Genomic DNA, 18,926 nt, shown 5'->3' with positions numbered 1-18,926 from the left:
TTTTTTTTTTTTTTTCAATTAACTACCATCACCTATCACATCTGAAGATGTATTTGATCATACGTGCGAGATTGTGAACTTTGGCGATTACTTCCTCTTGCATTAAATTGAAACACATAGCGATGAGTGCCATACCTAAGATATCACACAAGGATGGATATGAATAGGATTTCCTTTGAACAATATTTAACTTTAATTTGACCCTTACCAAGCATGAGATACATGAAACAGAAGATGAAGGATAATTCTAGCCCTTGTCCAGAGTAAATTCTATCACCTGGTACTATATCACCAAATCCTATGGTTGACAATGAAACGAAACAAAAGTACGAACCATCCAACATATTCCAGTCTTCCCATTTTGAAAATAGCAAAGCACCTGCTATTACGTACCTAACAATAAGAAAAATCAACATAATGTTTAATGTTTTCTACGTTAAAAGAATATTTTTGGTCAAGATTATCCTACCACACATTAAATTATTTTTTAATTATATATAATATTAAGTATATTTAATATTTTATATATGAGAAAACTTAAATTATTTTTAAGTACTATGTAGGATTTCGACTTACCCTACCATAATTCCCAGACATAATGTTAGTGGTACGGTAACTTGTTGCGGATCATATTCGCTGCTACTGATATCATCATTAATTTTATTCATACTATCGATTTCATTGTTATAATTCATTTCTATTTCGTTAATATCTTGATCAACGCTAGAAGTTTCTGTTTCACCTTTGTGCTGCATAATTAATCATAATCTTGCATTATTCTTCTTAAAAAAAAATATTTTTACAAAACATACTGACCTGCCAATGATTTCTTTGAACGTTTATTTCTGCTCGTGTTTGTAATACTTCAACGGTAATTGGTTCCCGATGTTTTTTATGACATCTAAAAAGTATCAACGTAAATTCAACGTATTGAAAAATTATGAAAAAATAAATATTTCTATTAAATCTTACTTGCAAAGACAACAACGTGCATAAATCCACTTGAAACTTCTTGCAAAAATATCACCTATGTTGCTCAAATAAAGAAGGAACAATGGCATACCAATTATGGCATATATTATTGTACACAATTTACCCCATTTTGTTCTAGGACAAATGTTCCCATATCCTTGAATGAAATGTGAAAAAGAAAAAAAATCTACTAATTGAAAGTATTCAATGTCTACGTTCTTAATTTCATATCTCAAATATATTTTCATTAGAGTAACGAGCATTAAAAAATAGATCAAGAGAATGAGATAAAGAGAAAAAAAATAAATGATCTTTCTTACCAATAGTCGTAATGACAGTGAGAGAGTACAGAAATGCTCCAGCAAAAGTCCACTTTTTATGTTCCTCATTAACAACCTCATAACCGTTTCGTATATTTTTCACCATTTTTTGTTGATACCTTTCTAATATATTCCTAACTTCTTTTTTCCATAATCTTTCAGAGAATATGTTCTCCTATATGTTAAATAAATTACATTAAGTTCACTGTTAGTTCATAAATTTATATCTTTATTATTTTAGGATGTTCAGGATATTACAAAAATATGCAGAAAAATCTAAGGATTTTTTTTTTTATGTCTAAAGAAGAAAAATAATTAAAATTAATATGGACCTAGAAAAATGTTCAATTTCTGAGTTATAAGTCAAGTATAATATTATCTTAGTGTACTCCAATTATGTTTATTTGCTAATAGACTCTGTTGATATTTTCTTATATCAAATGATCAGAATGTTTGCTTCTTGCTGAGTTTATATTCATTACGAGTACAAAATATAACTTATGGTTGTGATTACGGTAATTTATTAGTGGCTGCTAAAGATATTCAGTAGAACAAAAAGTTCAACAGACGTAGTCGCAGATATGTAGCACACAATGTAGCTAATGTTTTGAATTTAATGTCAGCAAATTAATTAAATGTAATTAGACAATATTAATTGTTAGATCATACTCTTGGAAATAAATGAATTATTTTCGAACTTGATGATGATATAAAAACTATTTTTCTTCTCAACGTATGAGGAATCAATTTCAGAAGTTTCTTTCGCTTATTTTTGTTATTCCGTTTATTCTATTAGGGGTATCAGAAAGTTTTTTCGTATTTGAAAGATGGGAAAAAGTCTTTGAAAGTTGGGACAAGGTAATTGAAAGATGGGAAAATGAAATTGAAAATAACGTCAATATATTTACTTATTCTATTATTTTCATTCGAAGTTTTAGTATAAAAATGAAAAAACTTTTTGATATCTTTAATAAAAATGAGTTAATTATTATGACAGTGGAGGTGAGTCAAATAATTGAAAACAAAAAGAAATAAATTTGTATGATTTGCAATAAAAATTAATTGATATCATAATAATTAATATTAAATAAATAAATCTCTCACACACATAAAATATAAATGTAATCAACTTGTTGATTGATTGTTAGTCTATTGCCATAATTATTGGCACCAATGTTAATAAGGTATTGGACATACCTTCGAGGTCAAGTCCCAAAGTTTAGCAGCCGTGATGTTTCTTTGCTTGACGACTTCACCGGATATGTCCAAGCTGTCTTTGGCCTCAATATAAGTGAACAGGAAAGCACCGACTATAGTATAACCTACGAGCAAGCATACTATGCCAACGTTACTGAAGAGGAAGGCTATCAGTGCCCTGCTCCAGTCACATATCTTCTCGCTCCAAGGCTTCCGTCGTTTTCGTTTCCTTCTTTCACTTTGAAAACGATAACTTCCACGTTGCCACTGTCCGTTTGTTGATGACAGTCTTCGCATTGATTTGTTCGTTTCCATATTTTCTTCTTAAAAATTCAAATTTAATTTTTCAATAATTTTATCTTATCTTATATATATATATATATATATAAGATAAGATAAAATTATTGAAAAATTAAATTTGAATTTTTAAGAAGAAAATATGGAAACGAACAAATCAATGCGAAGACTGTCATCAACAAACGGACAGTGGCAACGTGGAAGTTATCGTTTTCAAAGTGAAAGAAGGAAACGAAAACGACGGAAGCCTTGGAGCGAGAAGATATGTGACTGGAGCAGGGCACTGATAGCCTTCCTCTTCAGTAACGTTGGCATAGTATGCTTGCTCGTAGGTTATACTATAGTCGGTGCTTTCCTGTTCACTTATATTGAGGCCAAAGACAGCTTGGACATATCCGGTGAAGTCGTCAAGCAAAGAAACATCACGGCTGCTAAACTTTGGGACTTGACCTCGAAGGTATGTCCAATACCTTATTAACATTGGTGCCAATAATTATGGCAATAGACTAACAATCAATCAACAAGTTGATTACATTTATATTTTATGTGTGTGAGAGATTTATTTATTTAATATTAATTATTATGATATCAATTAATTTTTATTGCAAATCATACAAATTTATTTCTTTTTGTTTTCAATTATTTGACTCACCTCCACTGTCATAATAATTAACTCATTTTTATTAAAGATATCAAAAAGTTTTTTCATTTTTATACTAAAACTTCGAATGAAAATAATAGAATAAGTAAATATATTGACGTTATTTTCAATTTCATTTTCCCATCTTTCAATTACCTTGTCCCAACTTTCAAAGACTTTTTCCCATCTTTCAAATACGAAAAAACTTTCTGATACCCCTAATAGAATAAACGGAATAACAAAAATAAGCGAAAGAAACTTCTGAAATTGATTCCTCATACGTTGAGAAGAAAAATAGTTTTTATATCATCATCAAGTTCGAAAATAATTCATTTATTTCCAAGAGTATGATCTAACAATTAATATTGTCTAATTACATTTAATTAATTTGCTGACATTAAATTCAAAACATTAGCTACATTGTGTGCTACATATCTGCGACTACGTCTGTTGAACTTTTTGTTCTACTGAATATCTTTAGCAGCCACTAATAAATTACCGTAATCACAACCATAAGTTATATTTTGTACTCGTAATGAATATAAACTCAGCAAGAAGCAAACATTCTGATCATTTGATATAAGAAAATATCAACAGAGTCTATTAGCAAATAAACATAATTGGAGTACACTAAGATAATATTATACTTGACTTATAACTCAGAAATTGAACATTTTTCTAGGTCCATATTAATTTTAATTATTTTTCTTCTTTAGACATAAAAAAAAAAATCCTTAGATTTTTCTGCATATTTTTGTAATATCCTGAACATCCTAAAATAATAAAGATATAAATTTATGAACTAACAGTGAACTTAATGTAATTTATTTAACATATAGGAGAACATATTCTCTGAAAGATTATGGAAAAAAGAAGTTAGGAATATATTAGAAAGGTATCAACAAAAAATGGTGAAAAATATACGAAACGGTTATGAGGTTGTTAATGAGGAACATAAAAAGTGGACTTTTGCTGGAGCATTTCTGTACTCTCTCACTGTCATTACGACTATTGGTAAGAAAGATCATTTATTTTTTTTCTCTTTATCTCATTCTCTTGATCTATTTTTTAATGCTCGTTACTCTAATGAAAATATATTTGAGATATGAAATTAAGAACGTAGACATTGAATACTTTCAATTAGTAGATTTTTTTTCTTTTTCACATTTCATTCAAGGATATGGGAACATTTGTCCTAGAACAAAATGGGGTAAATTGTGTACAATAATATATGCCATAATTGGTATGCCATTGTTCCTTCTTTATTTGAGCAACATAGGTGATATTTTTGCAAGAAGTTTCAAGTGGATTTATGCACGTTGTTGTCTTTGCAAGTAAGATTTAATAGAAATATTTATTTTTTCATAATTTTTCAATACGTTGAATTTACGTTGATACTTTTTAGATGTCATAAAAAACATCGGGAACCAATTACCGTTGAAGTATTACAAACACGAGCAGAAATAAACGTTCAAAGAAATCATTGGCAGGTCAGTATGTTTTGTAAAAATATTTTTTTTTAAGAAGAATAATGCAAGATTATGATTAATTATGCAGCACAAAGGTGAAACAGAAACTTCTAGCGTTGATCAAGATATTAACGAAATAGAAATGAATTATAACAATGAAATCGATAGTATGAATAAAATTAATGATGATATCAGTAGCAGCGAATATGATCCGCAACAAGTTACCGTACCACTAACATTATGTCTGGGAATTATGGTAGGGTAAGTCGAAATCCTACATAGTACTTAAAAATAATTTAAGTTTTCTCATATATAAAATATTAAATATACTTAATATTATATATAATTAAAAAATAATTTAATGTGTGGTAGGATAATCTTGACCAAAAATATTCTTTTAACGTAGAAAACATTAAACATTATGTTGATTTTTCTTATTGTTAGGTACGTAATAGCAGGTGCTTTGCTATTTTCAAAATGGGAAGACTGGAATATGTTGGATGGTTCGTACTTTTGTTTCGTTTCATTGTCAACCATAGGATTTGGTGATATAGTACCAGGTGATAGAATTTACTCTGGACAAGGGCTAGAATTATCCTTCATCTTCTGTTTCATGTATCTCATGCTTGGTAAGGGTCAAATTAAAGTTAAATATTGTTCAAAGGAAATCCTATTCATATCCATCCTTGTGTGATATCTTAGGTATGGCACTCATCGCTATGTGTTTCAATTTAATGCAAGAGGAAGTAATCGCCAAAGTTCACAATCTCGCACGTATGATCAAATACATCTTCAGATGTGATAGGTGATGGTAGTTAATTGAAAAAAAAAAAAAAAAGAAAAGAAAAGAAAACGTTCGACAAACATCTTCGAGTTTAATCGATCTGAGAAAGAAAGAAACAACGAAAAGGATTCAGAACAAAAGAAAATAATTACACCACGAACAACCACCTATTAGTCCTATCGTTTTCTTTCGCTTGGATTAATCTTATCAAACCCAACAAATAAAAAAAAAAACCCGCAAAGAACTCTAAGAAATACAAGTTTTACAATAGGTGATATTCGAAAACACACTTTTACGTTAGTAGTAGAAAAGCAAACAAAAATAGAACAGGAGCAAGAAGACCTTGGAAACTTCTTTCGCGTAAAAACAAGGGAGGAAGAGATTTTTCTTCAAAATTTATGGTACGTACTCGATAATATTTACGACTAACCTAATAGGATATTCTAATGCATCATTTGAATCTATGATAAGATGTGAACACGTTTCTTCCCAAACGTTTAACTTTTTTACTTAAAAATTTACTCGAACACGTTTCGAAGTTGCTTGCCAAGAACAATGATGAAAAAAAAAGAAAAAAAAAGGAAGAAAAAGCAGACGCGAGAATAATAAATTATTCCAAAACGCACACCAATACCGCATCAACGTGATTTTGGCGTTATTCCGACATACGTCATAGGCAAATCCTTTAATGTTAAATCAATAATCGTTCCTTATTAATCGGACGAATTCCAATTGGACGAATTAACAATGAACGACCGCGAAAACTCATCACCCTATTAACGAGAAATTTTCGAAATATGTGACATTATCAAAGAACGAATTGTTTATCTCATTATTAGCTTTTACCCTGGAGAGATGACTGACAACAAGTGGTTGCCGTCGTTTTCGGAGGAAATTAATAGACGATTGGGCAATCAATTTCTGCCTAACTTTCGAAAAGCAATGATAAAGTGTAATATTCGACTGAAATATCAAAAAGAGAAAGGGAAGGAGAGAAGGAGAGTTTCATCTTTGACAGGAAATTAATCTTGACAGAATCTAAACGGTCGAATAACTAAACGACGTCGATAACGGAGAAGACGAAACCCCGAGAGAGAGAGAGAGAGAGAGAGAGAGAAGAAAAAAGAGAAAGAACGATGTTAAAGTAGTAGTAGTACTGGTAATAGCAATGATAGTGATGATGATGCTAGTAATAGTAGTAGTAGTAGTAGTAGTAGTAGTAGTAGTAGTAGGAGTAGTAATAGAAGTAGAAGAAATGTAGTAAGTCCATATATATATATATAGGTACAATGTCGAGGAAAAAGGTTCTTTCAAGAAAAAGCTGTTATCGGGGAATACAGGGTGTATTAAAGTAAGAAAAGCGGAACGCACTCGTGAAAAGTCGAATCTTTATTATCGTCCCAGTGGAGGTGGGTAGGAAGGGACACCTGGAGTTTAAGCGAAGCGTTGTAGGATCGCCGTTGGAACGATCGACACGAAGAAGATTCGGGCATCGACGTAAAGCAAAGCCCTGAGCTTTCTCAGTGATCGTCTGTAGGAAAAGAAGAGAGAGAAATAGAAAGAGAAAAAGAGAGGGAGGGAGAGAGAGAGAAAGAGAAAGAGAAAGAGAAAGGGTGGTTTAGGGATAGGAACAGGGTGGATGGTGGCAAGAGGTGAAGGAGAGAAAAGAAAACGGATGGAGAGGGGTAAGAAGAGACAGAGGAGAAAAATGGAAGAGGGGTAGGAAGAGAGAAATGGAGGTGCGCCGCTCCTTTATGCGGCTCTACTCACGGGCTGGCGCACATGCGCCTCAACAAAACGCGGATCTTGCGCCCTGCAGCTTCGATGGGGTGCGTCCGTGCCGGCGACGCTCCTCGTAGACGAGCTTCGTTGATTCGTACGATCTCTGTCTCCCGATCACGTCTCCAATTGTGTCACGTCTTTTCTCCTTTAACTCGTCTACTTGTCTACTCGTTGTATCTCGTACTTTCAAGAAAACTCTTCTTTAAGATTAATTCAAATCTTTTTTTATATCATCGTGATCATTGTTTAACTGTTAAACAAATATTCATATCTTCAGTGAGGAAGATTCATATTTCTTTTGAACTGTATTCGATTAACGAATATTTTCTACCTGGGTAAGGATCACGAGAAGAAGAAGAAGAAAAAGAATAAGAAGAAAGAAAGAAAGAAGATTCTATCTGGACCACCCAAAGAGGGAGTTGTTCAGTGTTGCTTAGGTAGGAAGAGGAAATACTTTGAGGAAATTCGATACTCGTGATTTAAATTTATTTTTTAATTTATTTTAATTCATTTTTTTATTTGACTTCAATTATCTTTTATTTTAATTTATTCTATTATTATATAGATCTCTCTCTCTCTCTCTCTCTCTCTCTCTCTCTCTCTCTACTCTTAAATATNCCTTTTCTTTCTTATTATTTCGACGTTGTGAGATGTGGAGAGAAAATTAGAAAAAATTAGGAACAAAAAAAAGAGATATATATATATATTATTTCGACGAACTTGAAAATAATAAGAAAGGTCGTATCGTTTGAGGAACCATCAAGGATTCCTAAAAGAATTGTTAAAGTTCGACTTGTGTGTCAAATATACACACTCGGGTATCATCGGAATTATTTTGCTTACTGACAACGGACACAGATTTCTCGTGTTCTCGTCGTGTTCAATACTTCGTGAGATGTTTCCTCACATTTCGTCGTTGTTCAAACATTCGTTATACGTTATATTCAATTACAAACATTTGAATATATCTAACGAAAATAATAATAATAATAAGACGATTTTGAGTAACCCTCGAGAAGAAAATTCGCGTTTCATTTCGAAAATTCGATAATGGAAAAACGACAAAGACTTTGCGCGACCATCCTTTGAATATTCGAAACGGCAGCTTTAAATGGATCTAATTAAGTGATTCTTCTGAATGATGTGCCCTTTGAATCAAAATTTTACTTTCAGTTGAAATATTTCGACGTAAAACTTTGTCCGACGTAATCGAAGAAAGTGAAAAACAACAGTCGAAGATGAGCATTACATTTTTTGTTGTCTAACGAGAGAGTAATTAAATACATTGCCTATACGTATATCATTGATTTATCTTGTGTGTCGACTAACGAATTATTATTATTATTATTATTATTATTATTATATTACGAAGAAAATTCCCTAACGCGAACGTATATACGAAAATAGGTAAATCTATGTACGTCGTTGAATGACATTTTCAATTAACTTTTTAACCAATTTCTAATACTATCTCGTGTATATCGAATTTAGAAATTTGTCATCGTCGAGTGTGTGCCAGTGATATATACAATCATAAATTTAAAACAACAAAAAAAAGGATATTTCATTAACGAACTTCTAAAATTCGATAAATCTCATACATTTTTTCTACCAATTTATCTAATTCTCTATTTCTATCTCCATTTCTCTCTCTCTCTCTCTCTCTCTTTTTGTAAAATGAAATTTTGGAAAAAAGAAAAGGAAGAAAAGTTCATAAAGGTAAAATAGTTCGAGAAGAAAGTGGAACGAAAGGTGGCTATTATTTTCAAATGCATCGGCCACAAAACGTCGATAGAGACGAAATAGCCGTCGAGAAGCCAAGGATGTCACGTGAATCCCTCCACGGAAGATAGGACACGTTTCATAAAGTTTCATGCTCGGTACTAGGAGCAAGAGGAAAAAGTTTCTTCCACTTCGGTGAACCGATATGCTCGACGACACGGCCGTAGGAAGTCGAAAACCGATACGATAGAGAAGGGAAAGCGATCTCTGATAAGGTGCGAAGGAAGTTACAAAGCTCTACAATATATATACATGTATATATATGTGTGTGTATGTATGCATGTATGTACATACATGTATATATGCATGAGACGTTCACAGGCCAAAACGATTAACTCTACTTTAAAAATTTTTTAAAAATTTTTATTAACAAATTATATCATAGTAACTTCACTATTTAAATTTAAAATATATTTTATGAATAATTAAACTTAATAATTTATTATTTAATATTAAATTATATACGACTGTGTGTAGTGGGTGTACCAAAAGTTCATTTACAGATAGAGACAACAATTAATATTAATTTAAATGTAATTACAGTCTTTTGTTTTACATTTTAAAATATGAATCTACAATTGGTTTTGTGTAAAAAAAATATTTAAAATATATTTCTTTGAATAGTTTGGCTTAATAATTTATTAATTATTTAAATACAAATCGTTTCATCTAAAAAGAATTAATAAATTTATAATATTTTCAGTTTGGTAAAGTAACTTTTGGAGCACTCTGTTTGATAAATAACTTTTGATCAATTATTTTACTCTTTATTAAGCGGAGTTAATCCATTTGGTCAAAATCTAGTTGTATATACGTATAAATATTTCTCTAACGATTGAATCCCTTTAAAAATATTGAAAATCCAAACACCAATATTTGAATTTACATAAACAATTCTATCGATCACATACAGAAATAATTGTTTTTTCTTTCATCAAATTCTTTATAATAAAATATATAAACCGTTAAATATTATATAAAATTAGGTTCGAATAATTTCTTATTATCCAAAGACCATTTACGTAGTTGACATACACTACACACAGTGTCCATAGCACAATTTTGCATTTGCCATTTGCCACTGCTCTGATTCCTGACATCACCTTCAATGAACATGTTTCCTTCGTTCTATAATCTTCGATCGATATTTAACATCTGCTTCCTAGTTAACCCCTTTGATAACGCGAGTATAAATATAGTTTATTAGATATTTATTTATATCTCGTTGAAACTAAGATTCATAGTTTTTAACCTTTCCAATATTAGAATATTGGATTATCCAAAAAATTCGCGTGCCGATTAATAAATATATATTTTTTTAATATCTATTATTTAAATTTTATATAAAATACATGGATGGGAATTGACAAGTTTTGAGCCTTAAGAAAAAAACTTTCATTCTTTTAAATATAAATGTTAATTTACCTAAAAAAAAACAATTGTTTTTAAACTCAAAACTTTTCAATTTACTCATGTATATTAGGAATATATATTTTACCTTACAATTATTAATATTATAAAGTAAATTTATAAATATACATTTTTCTAAATATTCATCCATCAAAGTTTTTTTCAAAAATAAGCCAAAAATTGTCCAGAAAATATATATTTACCAATATATTTTATATATATCACAATTATTTGTATTATATAAAAAATAAATCATAAAATTAATTTCTATTTATTTGTTATTAGCTTATTGTCGTTAATATCTATACATATGTAATATATATATGTAATCGATCGATTGAATATTTGGATGAATATTCGAAATAGCGTTTCAATAACTCCGGGTGAAAACAAATAAAAAATGTAAATAACTCGTAGAGACGCGGATAAAATCGCTTTGACGAAGTATCAGACACGGTGTGACATTCTCAGCATTTCCCTTTCAGTATTCCTCTCTTTTTTTCCCACCCGTTTTTTCACGTTCCATCTTTCCCTTGAACTATTTTCTTTTCACGGAACTTGAAACTCAACGACCGTATAGCGCAGATCTATTACCACCGTTGCACTTGCACATATATACATACATACACATACATACACGAATTATATCGTAACGGTCTCACTTGTATCTGTGCTAATTACATTAAACGAGAGAAACGGGTTAACTCTATCGGCGTGATTTGTTCTTTCTTTTGAAACGAAAACGAAAACAAAACTACGAAAATAAAAAAAAAGAAAATAAAAATTAAATACCGACGTAGTTGTTTCTAAAAAAACAAGTAAAAGATAATTTATTCCCCAAATAAATAACTTTACACTTATCTTGTTTTTTTTTTATTATTTGCAGAGAAAAAAAATATAGCAAGATAACTCGAAGAATGTGCAAGCATAATTTACGGAACCATATGAATTATCCACGTCGTAAATAACTAGGTACGTGTTGACTCTTATATTTATTAAGATTGATAACAGAATATTTATCTGTTTATATATACAGAATATCTTGTAACTAATGATAAAAGCTAGCAGGATTCGATTCTATATGAAAAACTATTATAATTGTAAGTCGAAAATGTAGAATGATATTTGTTCATAAATAAAGGTTTTCTTTTTGAGAAACATAAGTTTGAAAATTTGTCGAATACGCGTGCACTTGATTCCATTTCAGTTAGACGAATATTTCGAAAAACATTTTTGTGCTTCTTAATATGTTTACGAACATTTTCAGTGTGATAAAATCTCTTATATCGGTTCTATTCTTATGCTTATCGAGTAACGTTTTTTGTTATTAAGATTACAAGCTTAGTACACAAGTACTGAGTGGAACATAGTTAGAAGACCACTGCTTTATATGAACAAATTTGATTCAATATTTTATCAATCCTTGTTTTCTTGTATTACCAGTTACAGGATAGCCAATATATAATAGAAATAGGACATAGATTTTTCATCAGTTTCAATCCTACGTTTCTAAATGTTTCAAATTGATTTTATTCAAACGCAAAACGTAACTTCTGTTTCCATGTTTTGTTTCAATCTCGCGAAAACGAGTATCTATGAATAATACCTAGTTGCATAAATGTCTACTCTGTTCGGGGAAATTCTCAATTTATGCGTACCAGCTCGTAATCTGTATGAGATATAGATTAGGTCCGTGTTAATTTGTGGTATATGGTAGATATACATGTAATGTATGTATATATACATATATTTATTTATGAATATGTATACCTGATATTTCTAACTACCAGTCAAAAGTTTATAATCATTACGTAAATTCAGATAAACAGAATATTTAGAAGAAAAAATGAATACTTTTGGAGTAATCAACAAAAACTTTGTCAACAAAACTTATGAACAGTACGTTTTACATTTTATATTATCTTTTTCGAATTACCATTTCATCAAAAAAAAGTGCCTTTACTTTTAACGACAACCACACATATGCCGGACATTCATTTCTAAATTAATATTTAGAAGTTAGCAAAGATGTCCCAGTAGAAAAACTTTCAAGTATTTCCTTAAGCCAGATGCAAGAACTATACAAGAAAATTATCAGTGTAAGAAAATACCGAAATCTCTTAAAACGTTATTAAAACGATATAATGTATGTGTGTATGTGTGTGTGTGACGATAAGTCATTTTAAAATTTATAAATATATTAGATGTTTACGGAAATCAGGTAGCAATTACAAAATTTTGGTCTGTAATGTGTATGTTCAATCCAGCATTAACGTTCAAACTAAACGTTCATTAATCATTTTCGAAACTCGACTTGAAATAAGCTATGAGCAGCAATCAAACAATTCCTCGGTGTGACAGGTCGGACATCTCACCAGATGGATGAAGACGACAACGCCAAAGGAACGTTAGAACAACGATAGGACGTTACCGCTTGCGGCTGCAGCTGCGGCGTCGATCGCTGCATCTGCAGCTGCGGCGGCAGCGGTAGTGGTAGTGGCGTAGTAATTAGGCGGCATAATGATGCAAAACACCGGCGACTATTACCAAAGGGCACCGAGATGTTGTCCCGGACGAAACGGCGGGAACACCGATTCCCTGAGAATCAGCAGTTCGGTACGAGGTGCTGAATTGCTTTGTTGTTGCTGTAGTTGCAGCACGTCCACTTCAACGAACACACCAGGATTACTAGCCAGCCTTGGTGTTTGCGTTCTTGTACTTGGTTACACCCTTCTTGGTGCGTTCGCTTTTATGGCACTAGAGGGTGGACTTAAATCGGTGAGAATTCAAAATCACGAAAGATTTCGAACTAACAAGTATATAAAAAAAAATTCTATTCTAATAAGAATCAATATTATTGTATACTCAATAGGAGTCTTTGATAAATGTCTCATCGAAAATTGTAAAAAGTGAGGAAGGATCGTACAGTCTTTCAACGTTTGAGGACGAAAATGCTGCTACTGAGTTAAGGGCAAAGACTGTCGAAAGGCTTTGGAGTATCACTGAAGATTTGAATATTCTTTATAAGGAGAATTGGACTCGACTAGCAGCAAAAGAAATTCAAGAATTTCAAGATAATCTTTCGCGTAGATTGGGGCGTACGTCAACACCCTTTGAACCAACTCATCAATCGCGAAATAACGAAGTGGATAAACGACGATGGACTTTCAGTGGCAGTCTGCTTTATTCTCTAACACTCATTACTACCATAGGTAAATAATGTGCTTTATTAAAGTAGTATAAAGTATCAGTATAGCGTAAGAAATTGAGGAGTATATAATTAACTGTTTTGGTTCGTAGGATATGGTAATGTAACTCCGCGTACAGTCTGGGGTCGCCTAATTACCATAATCTACGCTTTAGCTGGTATACCTCTTATGTTGGTTTATCTAAGCACCGTGGGCGACGTTCTTGCTAGAAGTTTCCGACGTTTGTACGGTCGCATGTGCATTCCACGAAATTGCATTAAAAAACAACAACCGCCGCCGCCTCCGCCGCCAGTAGGTGGTATCATGAGCAAGTCATACCGTTATGATAATCATATAGAAACAAAGGCGGGAAATTATTATTCAACTAGTCGCGATAGTTCTTGCGACGATCTTGGAACACGAGGTACGAACAGTGCCATATTACTCGATTGTGGTAGCGAAGGCCTCTTGCATGCTACCACTAGTTCAACGACTGCTCTTCAGGTAAAATTCAGATCAAATCTAATTAACGAGGATCGTATTCTTTCTGAGATTAATATACATGCAAAATATTGATGTTATCTAGGATACAATGGCAGGCAATGGTAAACGCCATTTGCAACCGTGTTCGTTATCACCTTCCTCGAGTTCATCACCAGCGTATATGATGGAAACGTATTCTGTTAGAATACCCATTAGTTTGTGCCTGGTAATAATGCTGTTATATATATGCGGTGGTGCAGTGATGTTCAATCACCTGGAGGGTTGGAGTCTTCTAGAAGGTGGATATTTCTGCTTCACGAGTCTCGGCACCATTGGATTTGGAGATCTGATGCCGACCGGACGCAACGCCCCATCCACTACCCTGGAAGAACTCAGCCTGTGTGCCTGCTCGTTGTATATACTCGCTGGAATGGGCCTGATAGCCATGTGCTTCAACCTCGTCCAGGAGGAGGTGGTACGCGTGGTCAGGGTCTTCGGTAGAACCTGTGGCATGTCATCGGGTGTGGTGGTCGGCCCTATTGGTGGTACAGGTATCCCTGACGAAGACAGATTCAATGGGGAACGAGTAGAGAGACCTTTTGAAATGAATTTTCGTCTATAAAGCTCGGCTTCCATGAAAGATCAAAATTATTTTTCAATAATGAATACGAAATAAAATCGTTTGAAGTTAAACATTAAAGTAATGTTACACTTTATATCAATTGAAATGGCGACATTTATTGAACAAATCAAATTGATTAAGCCCTTAAATTGAAATTATAATTAAAAGCATCGTACGTCTTTTAAAAAGTCTATAACAAAATATTAGATATCCATTAATGTTCAAGTAGTGTTCAAGATATCGGTAAAAGGTATTTTTTGTAATTTGTATTTGTCAATAAACGGTAAATTGATTAAAGAAGCCCTGATCATTAAAAACATCGATGAAAATATTTCAAATGTTTCGTAAACGGAAATATCTTCAGGATATCCTGTGCTGTCTACTGGGCTAGTAAAAATTTTAATAAATACAGCTGTTGTGTGTTACCCCACTATCATCTACTCAACAAATATATTGCTCAATTGATTTTCCATTGTTTTTGTCCGTAATAGGGACCGCACCTGGAATCAAAGCCGAACTCGACGATGGAGGAGGTACCAGTGATTCAAGATTGTCAGAACAAGAAGAAGAAGCGATCGCCATGTCCACGGTGCCGTCATCTTGACAACACCAGGCCAGGATCCCTAGTGACGGGAAACTCCTGGCCCACCCGTCGAGTACTGCCATGAAATTGTCACCCGGTCATCATTCTTTGCCACGTAAAAAGTCATCAGCCGACAAAAATCTCTCAGCATCTCAGATATTTCAACGTGGTCATCCAACGAGACGTAGCTGTTTATCGCCACAATATCATCATCAACATCATCACCAACATCGCCAACAAGAAAGTTCACTACATTTTGAATATTTTGTACCAAGGAGTGTTAGCGAATTTAATTTAGCTGCTACTGTGGTTACCGACATCGCAGTAGCACCTTTACCTCCAACATCAGCACTACGACCCTCTTCAGTAATCACGCCACCAGTTTCTGGCCTTATAACCAACACATCAGCAACTAATCAAGGACGTCTATTGGATGCTTCCAATACTACAACAAGAAGTCGAGAAAAAATGGTTACGTTTGAGGACGAAGGTGTTAATTCTGCTGGATCAGCATCTAATAGAAAAAATTTATCCAGCATTGATAATACTTTCATGTGATGAATGAAAAGAATGTGGAAAAGGATAAAAAAACGTGAAACTATTAATGTGAAGGATATTGACTTTAAGTGAGATTACAAATTCGTTATATCTAAAAAAGAAAAAAGAAAAAAGAAAATAAATAAAATAAATGGTTTGAGATATCTATTTGGATTAGAAAATATAAACAAATTTAGCTGACAATTGAAAAGAAAATAAATACGAAGCAAGAAATAACGAAACGATTCTAAAAAGACAAACGTTCTTTTCTAACTAACATATGCCATTATCCAAAAACAGATTGATTATAAATAGAAATTACACCAAACAAAACTTACGAAGTACTTTATTTACCAAACTTTCAGTTATCATACAATAATCATGTACTCAGGGTATTGATAATGTAAAAAAAAATCTTTCATACATGCTCTAACGACTGAATACAGTTTTCTAATCTAACCAATGGAAATATGAAAGTAAGAAAATACTTTTCACTCTTGCTAATTTCCTGATATCAAATATCTAATTACATAGTACAAGAATAAAAGGCTAATATCAGAATATAAAAGAATTACATCTGCTGATACTCTGGTTGATAAAAAAAGAAAAGATGCCTTCTAATACGAATCGTTCAAAAACATTCATTCAAAACCGACATAATGATAAAATATATAAATCAGAAATATTATCTATGTCTATTATTTAATGCGCATGGAAATCAAGGTATTTAAAAATTATGAGAAAGTGGATAATAATGTCACCGAAAAACTAAAGTGCACAAATATTCTGATATTTATCATTTAAATAAATTGATTATGAACAGTTTAATTATTATATTGAAAGTAATGCACCAATAGATTTTTTTTATTAAAGTTCCTTTTCAACTGTGTTCATTTATAATTGACTAATTAAATCTCTTTGACATATGAATACAATATTGACTGAAAAAATAAAACGTGAGTTTATAGCATATCAAGAATTATTATCATTACGTTTCTCAAACGATTATTTTCGTTTAATGAAAAAATATATTTATATATGTTAAAGAAAATATTTAAAAAGAAAAAAATATTAAAGAAACGATAAAACTATTGCTTGCACAAATAATCCTGTATAATTAATTGTAAATATTTAAATACATATGCTGTATAACGACAACTTCGATATATTCATGTACAGATTAAACAAAAAAAATTATAAAAAACCATAAAATTATTGGAGTACTACTTTCCAAATAAACTATTGTAAGACGGTGGTATTTCTCCTCTTAGCTTTTTAATTAATTGTGCGATAATGCACTTGCTATTTGTATAAGTATGATTAATTATTAAAGTAAATATTTAATAAGAATTTATTAAATGTGACAGTGACATTTGAAAATTGCAAAATGAATTTTAAAAAGTGCATTTAAATACATCACTTGTGGTGTTTAAATATCGAAAACGATTGGATATGTTTTTCTCTTGCGTTCGATGTAAAGAAAAATATACGTTCCTTATTCAAAATATATATTTTTTATAATCATTTCAAGTTCCTTTACAATTTCTTTGCAATTTACTTTGTCAACGTATACACGTGTGTTTTTATTTTTATATAATTTTATAGAATTAATTCGTGCACTGTGTTCAAAATTATAAAATAAATATTTTTTACAAATTTTTTATATTTTAATATCATAAAAAACTTACTAATTATATCATTGAACATAGAGTACAATTTCTTTAATATCTTCGTTTCAATAATCCAAATGATTTTTTTTATTATTTCTTTTATAAACCAAATTCGAATTGATCTTTGGGGTTGATGGGATTTTTGTAGAATGTTTAAATATTAAATTTGTTATTATCTCTGGAAATATATACAAAATATAAAAGTTAATAATTTAATTCTAAAACGATGATATAACAATAATGACAAAATAATGTTATAAATATTCAATAATGTGATAAATGTTTCTTGTATTCATTGATGCATATTATTTGTAAAAAATTTTCAAAAGTAGTGATTTTAATTATACAAAGAAAAAAATATAAATAATAATAAAAGATAAAAATAATATATCAAACCTTTTAATCTATTTATCAGATTAGTTTGGGTGCCATAACCAAATTCTTTGTTATCTAATTTGTCTTGTACGGTTTCATAAACTACACATCCAACATCAGCAACATGATTAAATATAAATTGTAAGGTGCAAACCACAATGATTACGAGTATCGGTAAACACATGGTAGTTTCAACATCATCCAAAAATGCATTTATGTATTCAGGTAAAAAATTGTTACACATTCTTAATTTTTCCTTATCACTTAATTGTCAATTTGTTCTTCTTAGTCAGATTTGAATAATTACCGAGAAAATTTCAATCTTTTATAATTATCTATCTAAAAATAAAATACATTGTACACGCGCACCTTCATAAACTTTAATTTGAAAATACATGACCGATATTCATTGTAAATTTGATTGATGATGATTGAATTAATTGAATTAATTATATTTAAATGATGTGTTGTCAAGTGAAGCAAATTAATAATATTGTGATTGGTCGAACTATTATTCTAGTTATTAAATAAATTTCTGATATGTTTTAAACCAACCAATCAGCGATTGTGTTTTATAAAGTGTTACAATTACAAATTTCAAATTAGATATAACACTTTCAAAATATTAAGTCTCGAATTTAATTAAATTATAAATGATAAACAGTCTTACAATTAATGTCGCCTATGATTATATAAACAAAACAAAAATCATAAAACATTTATTTCAAACTATCTATAAGTAAACTTTAATGTGTTTGGAATTCCAATGGCGTTAACATGGTTACCGAAAATTATTTAGAATCACGGAAATGTTC

The 18,926-nt window shown here is 31.2% G+C and overlaps 5 protein-coding genes and 1 long non-coding RNA gene across 7 annotated transcripts; 3 read left to right on the top strand and 3 right to left on the bottom strand.

Moving 5' to 3' along the window:
- Window positions 1–20: 20 nt before the first annotated feature.
- Window positions 21–708, bottom strand: LOC106792045 (TWiK family of potassium channels protein 7-like). Its single transcript, XM_014758153.1, has 3 exons — window positions 577–708; window positions 209–393; window positions 21–135 (listed from the first exon to the last, which is right to left on the bottom strand). Exons 1-3 carry the CDS (start codon window positions 693–695, stop codon window positions 29–31), a joined length of 411 nt encoding a protein of 136 aa, XP_014613639.1. The 5' UTR covers window positions 696–708; the 3' UTR covers window positions 21–28.
- A 260-nt stretch (window positions 709–968) lies between these two features.
- LOC106792043 (TWiK family of potassium channels protein 18-like) lies at window positions 969–2,804 on the bottom strand. The gene is made up of 3 exons (XM_014758151.1): window positions 2,490–2,804; window positions 1,293–1,467; window positions 969–1,129 (listed from the first exon to the last, which is right to left on the bottom strand). Exons 1-3 carry the CDS (start codon window positions 2,802–2,804, stop codon window positions 969–971), a joined length of 651 nt encoding a protein of 216 aa, XP_014613637.1.
- Window positions 2,805–2,928: 124 nt separating this feature from the next.
- Window positions 2,929–5,712, top strand: LOC106792042 (two pore potassium channel protein sup-9-like). Its single transcript, XM_014758150.1, has 7 exons — window positions 2,929–3,243; window positions 4,266–4,440; window positions 4,604–4,760; window positions 4,832–4,916; window positions 4,984–5,156; window positions 5,340–5,524; window positions 5,598–5,712. The coding sequence occupies exons 1-7, from the start codon at window positions 2,929–2,931 to the stop codon at window positions 5,702–5,704; spliced, it is 1,197 nt and encodes a 398-aa protein (XP_014613636.1). The 3' UTR covers window positions 5,705–5,712.
- A 1,265-nt stretch (window positions 5,713–6,977) lies between these two features.
- LOC106792063 lies at window positions 6,978–8,681 on the top strand. The gene is made up of 2 exons (XR_001382257.1): window positions 6,978–7,898; window positions 8,635–8,681. It is a non-coding gene; the product is annotated as an uncharacterized LOC106792063 (long non-coding RNA).
- A 479-nt stretch (window positions 8,682–9,160) lies between these two features.
- On the top strand, window positions 9,161–16,371 carry LOC106792062 (potassium channel subfamily K member 18-like). 2 transcript variants are annotated; one of them, XM_014758176.1, is made up of 7 exons: window positions 9,161–9,458; window positions 11,540–11,625; window positions 13,015–13,431; window positions 13,526–13,865; window positions 13,954–14,345; window positions 14,428–14,799; window positions 15,438–16,371. In XM_014758176.1, exons 3-7 carry the CDS (start codon window positions 13,174–13,176, stop codon window positions 15,612–15,614), a joined length of 1,539 nt encoding a protein of 512 aa, XP_014613662.1. In that variant the 5' UTR covers window positions 9,161–9,458; window positions 11,540–11,625; window positions 13,015–13,173; the 3' UTR covers window positions 15,615–16,371. The 2 variants fall into 2 exon arrangements, with proteins under 2 accessions (XP_014613662.1, XP_014613661.1); XM_014758175.1 differs by having other exon boundaries at window positions 14,428–14,875.
- A 1,205-nt stretch (window positions 16,372–17,576) lies between these two features.
- LOC106792061 lies at window positions 17,577–18,552 on the bottom strand. Its single transcript, XM_014758174.1, has 2 exons — window positions 18,133–18,552; window positions 17,577–17,914 (listed from the first exon to the last, which is right to left on the bottom strand). The coding sequence occupies exons 1-2, from the start codon at window positions 18,353–18,355 to the stop codon at window positions 17,802–17,804; spliced, it is 336 nt and encodes a 111-aa protein (XP_014613660.1). The 5' UTR covers window positions 18,356–18,552; the 3' UTR covers window positions 17,577–17,801.
- Window positions 18,553–18,926: the final 374 nt, after the last annotated feature.

Source organism: Polistes canadensis, unplaced genomic scaffold, assembly GCF_001313835.1.
Source record: "Polistes canadensis isolate GaletaPanama2010 unplaced genomic scaffold, ASM131383v1 scaffold_373, whole genome shotgun sequence".
NCBI lineage: Eukaryota > Metazoa > Arthropoda > Insecta > Hymenoptera > Vespidae > Polistes > Polistes canadensis.
This window is presented reverse-complemented; position numbering and strand designations above follow the sequence as displayed.